The 8,581-nt window shown below is 23.0% G+C and overlaps 1 protein-coding gene across 2 annotated transcripts in view; it reads left to right on the forward strand.

Annotated features, from left to right (window-relative positions):
* Window positions 1-3,607: 3,607 nt before the first annotated feature.
* LOC117173082 (glutamate receptor ionotropic, kainate 2-like) overlaps window positions 3,608-8,581 on the forward strand; it is a 32,214-nt gene continuing 27,240 nt past the window's right edge. The window contains exon 1 of one of the 2 annotated variants that reach the window (XM_033361477.1): window positions 3,608-3,811. Coding sequence is in view for 1 of the 2 variants with exons in the window: in XM_033361468.1 (XP_033217359.1) it covers window positions 3,784-3,807 (24 nt within the window). In the remaining variant the exon portion in view is untranslated. The remainder of the gene's footprint in view (window positions 3,812-8,581) is intronic. The other variant, XM_033361468.1, reaches the window with a different exon arrangement.

The following is an 8,581-nucleotide window of genomic DNA, read 5'->3' on the forward strand; positions in this document are numbered from 1 at the left end:
CTATTTCTTCTCTTGTTATGTCCTCTTCCTCATATCATTCTCTACCATATTTTCCTCCCTTCCTAACTTTTATCTCTACTTCTCCTAGCAATTTCAAAAAATATTTTTTCATTCCTACCATTTCCATATTTTGGTTTAATCTTTTTCTTTCTCTATTTACCACCTCCCATACCTCTTCTTCCGCCCTACCATTCTCCCCATCTTCCTCAAACCTTTTATTCTCTTCCTCTTTCTTTTGATCACACAACTCAGTATACTCTTTCTGTTTTTCCTATATTCTTCCCCATTACTTTTTTCTTTTCTCCACTTTCTTAATTTCTTTCTGAACTCCTTTTTTCCCTTTACAGTTCTTATCCCATCCACTTTCATTCCCCCCTTTACTAACTTCATTTTTGTTTGGGATCTCTAATCCATATCTTTTACTGAAAATTTAAGAGTCCTATTTTTTGTTAAAAATTTATTTCTTTGTTTGAAAATTCGCATCTTTTTTTGGTTTGAATTTTATTTTTCTAAACGAAAACTGAACTCTTCCAGTTTTTGTTGAAAATAGATATTTTTTAGTTGATAATCCATGTAGTTTTTTTTTTAAATTGTCTTTTTTGTAGAAAATGCATCTCTTAGATTGCAGATTCAACTATTTTATTTACAATTTTTTTTCAGTCGCAATTTTTTTATCTTACTTAAAAATTCATTTGTTTGAGTTAAAAATGTATATTTTTTAGTGAAAATTTAATTAATTTAGTTAGAAAATAGTTTTTTTAAGTTCAAAATTTAACTTTTTTGTTAAAAGTTTATATTTTCGCGTTGAAAACTTAAATTTTTGGCAGAAAATTAATATTTTTCGCTTGAAAATTCAACATTTTATCTTTTATTTTTCTTTTCGAAGATTCATCATTGTAGTTGAAAATTCCTATATTTTGTTGGAAATTTGTCTTTTTTAGTAGAAAATTAATTTGCTTAGTTGGAAAATAGTTTCTTTCAATTGAAATGTGGTCCTTTTTGTTAAAAATGTATTATTTTCTGTTATAAATTCTACTTTTCTGTAGAAAATGTATTATATTTTATTTATTTTATTAAAAATTTAACTGTCCTATTTTTGGTTGAAATTTTCGTTTCTTGTTTTTGGTTAAAATTTAATTTTTTCCAGCTAAAAATTGACCTATTCCATTTTTGGTTAAAAATTGATATTTTTTAGTTAAAAATGCATTTACTTTGTTGAAATTGTGTCTTTTCAATGCATTCTTTTTTCCGGTTGAAATTGTATTATCCCACTTGAAAATTCATTTCTTTAGCTAAAAATTAATGTATTTGGTTAAAAATGTGTCTTTTTGTTTGAAAATTCATCTTTTATTTTAAAAATTCAAAGATTTCAATACATTTCTTTCCGTTGGAATTTTAAGATCTGACTTAAAAATTCATTTCTTTAGTTAACAAATTTACCTTGTTTAGTGGAAAAGTAATTAATTTGATTGAAAAATAGTTTTTTTTCAGTTGAAAATTCAACTTTTTGCAGAAAATGAGTAATTTTGGCTTGAAAATTCAACATTTTCTGTTTTCCTTTTTGAAGATTCATCATGGTAGTTAACAATTCATTTACTTTACTGAAAATTTAATATTGTTCTATTTCTGGATTTTTATGATTTAAAATTCGTTTATTTTGTTTTAACATTTATCTTTCTAACTGAAAATTAAGATATTCCATTTTTTTGGTAACAATTTATCTTTTTTAGACTTTTCGGCTTAAAAATTTAAAATTTGATTCAAAATTGTTTATTTTTTGTTGTTGTTTCGCTATTTCTTTTAAGAGTGATTTTATTTAGTTAAAAATTATTTTATTTAACTGAAAATTCAACTATTATCTTAAAAAAATGTTCCTTTTTTGGCTGAAATTTAATTTTTTTATTGCAGATTTAACTATTATGGTTTTTTTTGAATAATTGATCTCTTTTATAATCTAAGCAACTATTTGATTAAAAATACATATATATTTTTTTAAATTATCCCAAATCCAACTTTGTAGTTCAAAATTTATATTTTCGTGTTGAAAAATCAACTTTTTTTGCAGAAAATTCCTTAGATTAAAGGTTTAACTATTTCATTGATAATTTTTTTTCGGTTAAAATTTCATTATCTTGCTTAAAAATTAATTTTTTTAGTTGAAAATGTATCTTTTTTAGCAGGAAATTAATTAAGTTGGTCATAAAATATTTTATTTAGATGCAAATTCAAGTTTTTTTTTTAAAGTTTATATATTCGTCTTTAAAAAATTGAAGTTTTTTAAGACGCAAATATAAATTTTGAACAAATAAGTTGAAATTGCATCTAAAAAAAATAGAGTAAAAGAAGTGAATTTTTAACTAAAATGATCAATCTTCAACCGTTGAAGATTCATCATTTTAGTTAAAAATTCAATTCTTTTACTGAAAATTCAAATATTTCAACAAATTATTTTTTTCAGTTGAAATTTTATTATTTTTCATCCATCTTAAAAATTCATTTCTTCAATTAAAAAGCTTTTTTTCTAGTGGAAAATTAATTTATTTCGTTGAAAAACATTCTTTTTGTTAATTCAAACATCCAAGTTTTATCAAGAAATTAGTCTTTCTGGCTTGAAAATTCAACGTTTCATTAATTTTCTTTTTTTCATCAATGTAATTAAAAATTAATTTTTTTCACAGAAAATTTAACATTTTTCTACTTTTAGATAAAAATGGACTTTTTTGGTTTAAAATTTATTTTTCTAACTGAAAATGAAACTATTTCATTTTTGGTTGAAAAGTTAAAAATTGATCTTTTTTAATTTTAAATTCATATATTTTGTTGAAGATTTCTCTTTTTTGGTAGAAGATTTATCTTTTAGAATGAAAATTCAGCTACATTGTTAAAACAAAATTTTCGTACAAATTTCTTCATCTTAATTAAAATTTCATTTCCTTACTTGAAAATTTATCTTTTTTAGTACATAATTAATTTTTTTAGTTGCAAAAAAGGTTTTTCTTCAGTCGTAAATTCAACTTTTTTGTTAGCAATTTATTATTTCGTGTTGTAAATTCAACTTTTCGACAGAAAGTTCGTCTTTTTGACTTAAAAATTCAAAATTCCATTTTAAAGTGTTTTTTGTCGATGTGGTTAATTTTCGTAGAAAATTTTATTTAATTTGGTTAAAAATTACTTTATTTAACTGAAAATTCATCTACTTTCTTGAAAATTCGTTTCCTTTTTTACTGAAAATGACTTTTTTACTGCAGATTTAACTATTATCTGTTGGTTAAGATATCATTTCTTTGGTTGAAAATCTCTTTTATTATGTTCGCTTAAAATTCGTTTGTCCAACTGAAAATTGAAATATTCCATTTTTGGTTGAAAATGCATCTTCGTATTTGAAAATTCGGGTATTTTGTTCAAAATTGGTCTTTTTCATAGAAAATTCTTCGTTTAACTTCAAAATTCAACCATTTGGTTAAAATTTTTTTTTTTTTAAGTGATAGTCGAATAAAAATAAGAAAAATATATATACAGGGAAATGGAAATAAAAAAGGATCCTAAAAATACTCCCGGGGCGTATAAGGGAGTCGAGGCAAACAGTCTGTCGCAACGAGCGGAGGACGACGAAGAGCTTCGATGTTCCGTGAGATTCAAATTCAGAGTGACTTAAATGCGACAAAAATAAGAATGTCGTTTCACGCTTAATAGTGTAGTTTCAAGACAGTGGTGAGGGAATCGAGTCTGCGCAAAAATTACATCCTTGGCTGTCGAACATCCAATGTTTTTCTCCTCTTGCTGATGAGAAGTCAAAAAATTTTTACAGTAGGTAAGGCGGAGTCTTTTTAAATTTATTTATTCCACCGCATTTTTGTTCTTGCTTTTTTTATTAATCCTTCACAGATTTGCTGCATTTGAATTCATTTTTGTCAACTATTATCACCCAAAATTGGATGCATTTTTTTAAAGCTTATACCTAACAAGATAAGGGCACAAATAAAAGAAAAATAATTAATTTTAGTTCATAAACACGTACGGTGTCTTAATTAATAATTAAATTAATTATTTTATGTATAGTAGTATTTTTAATTAATGATTATCGACTGTTGTATTATCCACTGTAGGAAGGTTTCCTCTATATTAAATGTATACGAATTTGTCGATACAAATTTTTTTTAAATAAAGAAAGTAATTCACTTTTTATCATGTCAATAAAATAAAAATGCGATAAAGCCTTTTTTAAAATAAATAAGTATATAAAATGATATAAAAATATTAAATTACTGTCAGTTAATATTCTAAATGTTTATAACACTTTTCAAATTGTTTAGAAGTTTCTTCAGTTAGTCACTATTATATTTATTTTGAAATATTCATAAAGAGAATTCGAAGAAACTTAAATGGAAGCGGGCAAATTGCCAAAGGCTATATTCACTGATTTTTCCAGGTTTCATATCAGTTTTATGATGTTGTGATTTACATTTCACTTTCCGGCGTACCTGGCATTTAGAGTCAAATATCTAAAACTCTGATTTAATAATTTTATTATCCTTGATATCTCAGTAACGAAAAGAAAATTAATTTTAATTTTAATTATACAAAATAAAAAATTAAACATCTAAGAATAAAAATGTTGAAAAGTTAGCTATACTGAATATATATTAAAAATAAAGAACGTTATGGTACAAAATTAAAAATATTTAATCTTAATTCGAAGATTATACTTTTTGGATTTATTTTTTCTTAATCTAATTTCACAGGTGAAATAGAAATAATAGTTTCACTTCAAACATATAAGAATTTTCTTCCTGTCCTTCACGCGTGCCGGCATTGGAACGTTCAAGTCTAAATATAACAACTTAAGTTGTGAACACCCTAAAGAATCGTTTCTTTCCTGTCACCGGGATGACAAATTCTCTTAATTATAAATTTTTAAAAATAACTTAAAAATAGTGGTCAGAGAAAATCTGGAAATCGAAGAAAATTCAGGGTATTTCATTGGTCAAGAAAAGTTAGAGATTTTGTTTAAAAAATTCCAAAAAATCTCCGTCAGGGAATAAATATTTGATAAATTTATGAACAATAATACATTTTTTAATTTATTTATTGTTTAATTTTAATTTGAAAATTAAAATTAATGTCTTTGAATATTAACGGTAAACGAAAATAATAAATTGATGAGAGAAAGACTAGGGAATTTTTTAATTTAAATTTTTTGTCTACCGCAGTTGCTTTCTACTGAAGATTATAATTTCAATTTTAATGAAACAAGAGGAAATTTGAAACCAAGAAGTTGAATTATTCTACCAAAAAAGATGATTTTTTAACTAGAAAAGATCAATTTTCAACCAAAAATTGAAACATTTATACATTTTGGGTAATAAATTAATGAAAAGAAAAAAGTTTTTAAACAAGGTGGTTAAATTCTCATGAATTTCATTTGAAATTGAAATTAATTTTGCTTAATGAAAATTTTAACTATTACAAATAGACTCAAAAGTCACCTCTTTAGTTGAAAAATGAATTATATTGTTAAATACCTATTTTTGGCCTTTTCAGATAAAAAAATCTTTAAACAATGAAACATTTTGCGTGAGAATGAATATTTTTAAACAAAAATAAATTTATAACAAAGTATAACTTTTACCTCAGTTTTAAATTAAAAATGATAAATCTTCAACTGGAATAGTTTTTTTTTTTAACAAATTCAATTTAAATCCTTCAACGAAGTAGTTTAACTTTAAAAAAAAAATTAATTTTCAACAAAAAAGTCGTAAATTTAACTATTTTGTAATATTCTTTGGATTAAAATTAATTTTGTTTAATCAAAATAATTTTTTTCATTTTTTGTTGAAAATTAATATTTTTTAGTTAAAAATTCATCGTTGTTAATAGAAAACTAATCTTCTTGGTCACAAATTTCCTCTTTTCTGTTAAAAATCAAACTGGTTGAAAATGAATTTTCCTGTTGAAATTTTATATTTTCGGGCTAAAAATACATACCTTTGGTTGAAACTTTTTATATTATTAAAAATTTTTTTTTTTTTTAATCTAATTTTGTTAACTTAAAGTGTACCATTTTCCAATTTTTGTCGAAATCTAATATTTCTTTGTTGAAAATCTATACCGTTTAGTTGATTATAAAAAATGATTTTCTTGGTTTAAAATTTCCTCTTTTTTTGGTAAAAAAGAAACTGTTTGGTTAAAAAATAAATTTTTTGATACAAATTTATATTTCCAGGTAGAAAATTCATCTTTTTGCTTCAAAATGAACTATTTTGTTAAACAAATTTTTTAAATTCAAACTACAATATATAATTTTCCTTTTTTTAATTTGTTAAAATTTCATATTTTTTAATGAAAATTCATCTTTTCTATATAAAACTATTCTTCTTGGTTTAAAATTTCCACTTTTTTTATTAAAAAGAATCCAGACGAAAATTAACTTTTATGTTAAAAATTCATATTTTTGAGTTGGACATTCATCTCTTTGGTTGAAAATTGGACTGTTTTGTTCAAAATTCGTTTGCAAACTCAAAATATATACTTTTTTTATTTTCTGTTAAAAATTCATATTTTTTAGTTGAAAATTCATCGCGTTTTATAGAAAAATATAATCTATTTGTTTTTAAATTTCCTCTTTTTTGTTAAAAGTGAAAACTTTTCCCTTAAAAATTTATATATTCAAGTAAAAAATTCATCTCTTCAGTTGAAAATTAGACTATTTTATTGAAAATTCTTTTTTTTTTGTTGAAAATTAGTTGTTTTTTTTTTACTGAAAATAGAACTTCTATATTTTGGGTTGATTTATCGTTTTTAGCTCAAAATTAATGTAATTTGTTGAAAATTCGACTTTTTGGCAGAACTTTGTGGTTGCAAATTTATTTTTTTTATTTTAAAATGTATAGCTTTTGGTAAAAATTCATTTTTTTGATTAAAAAGAAAACTAATGCATTTTTTTGAGGCTATTTCATCTTGGTAGTTTAAAAATTCAAGTATCTAAATTTCCTGTGGGTAAATTCTTATTTTTAGGTTGCAAAATCATCTTTTTGATTGAAAATTAAACTGTTTCAAGGAAAATTGTCTTTCGACTCATTTTAATTAAAAATTCGTCTCTTTGGATTATTTGGTTAAAAACTCGCTTTTTTTTGTTTAAAAAAGCATATCTTTTGGTAGAAATTCAAATTTGTTGTAGAAATATCAACTATTAAATTTGTTGCTGAGAATCTTTTTGGCTTGAAACTTTGAGTATTTGTTTGAAAATTCATACTTTTAAATACAGAATTCAAATGTTTAGTTACAAATTCAACTACTTTGTCCAATACTTAATTATTTTAGTGGAAATTCAAGAATTTTCTATAAAATTCATCTTTTCTTTACGAAAAATCAGTATCTAGTTTGTTGAACATTTATCTATTTAGACAAAAAATTCATCTTTTGTTAAAAATTCAAATATTTCGCTGAAAATTCAATAATTGAGTTGAAAATTTAACATATTTTTTAGTAAAAAATTCAACTTTTTTGATTGAAGTAAATGAATAGATTCCTTTTTCTTTTTAAATTTTAATCAGATATAATAATTTTTTTCGGTTTCACTTTTCGTCAGGGAAAATGAAATAATGGCCAGGGAAATACCAGTTAAAAGTCAGGGAATTTTCAACCAAACCAAAATTAATTTTAAACAAAAAAAGTTGTAAGTTTAATTATAATGTTGAAAACAAATTTTTGGCTTAAAATTAATTTGGTCAACTCGAACTATACAATTTTTTCATTTTCTTTTTTGTTAAATTAATTTTGTTAGGAAAAAATGTATAATTTTTCTAATTTTCGTTGAAAATTAATTTTTTTTATAGAAAACTAATCTTCTTGGTATGAAATTTCTCCTTTTCAGTTAAAAAAGAAACTGTTATGTTGAAATATAACTTTTCTGTTAAAAATTTATATTTTCAGGTTTAAAATTCATCTCTTTGCTTGAAAACTCGACAATTTTGTATAAAAATAGTTAAATTATTTTTTATATTCAAACTACATACAATATATCATCTTAATTCTTTGTTGTTGTTAAAATTTTATATCTTCTACTTGAAGAGTCGTCTTTTTTCATAGAAAACTAATCTTCTTGCTTTGTGATTAATTTTTTTTTTGTTAAAAAAGAAACTATTTGGTTGAAGATTAACTTTTCTGTTGAAACTTTATATTTTGGGGCTTATTTTTCTTTAGCACAGAATGTATCATATATCCATTTTTGGTTAAAAATTGATATTTTTTAGTTGAAAATTGATACTTTTTATTTGATTATAAAAAAATATGTTTTGCTTGTTTGAATTTTCCACTTTTTTGGAGTAAAAAAAGAGACTATATGGTTGAAAATGAACTTTTCTGTTAAAAATTTATATTTTCTGGTTGAAAATTTATTTCTTTGCTTGAAAACTCGACTATTTTGTTTAAGAAAATATTTAAATTATTGGTTATGCTCAAACTACAATATATAATTTTTATTTTTTGTTATTTAAATTTTATATCTTCTGGTTGAAAATTCGTCTTTTTCATAGAAAACTAATCTTCTTGTTGTGTGATTAAATCCTTTTTTTTGTAGAAA

The sequence above is a fragment of the Belonocnema kinseyi genome, chromosome 1 (genome assembly GCF_010883055.1).
Source record: "Belonocnema kinseyi isolate 2016_QV_RU_SX_M_011 chromosome 1, B_treatae_v1, whole genome shotgun sequence".
In the NCBI taxonomy this organism is placed as follows: Eukaryota; Metazoa; Arthropoda; class Insecta; order Hymenoptera; family Cynipidae; genus Belonocnema; species Belonocnema kinseyi.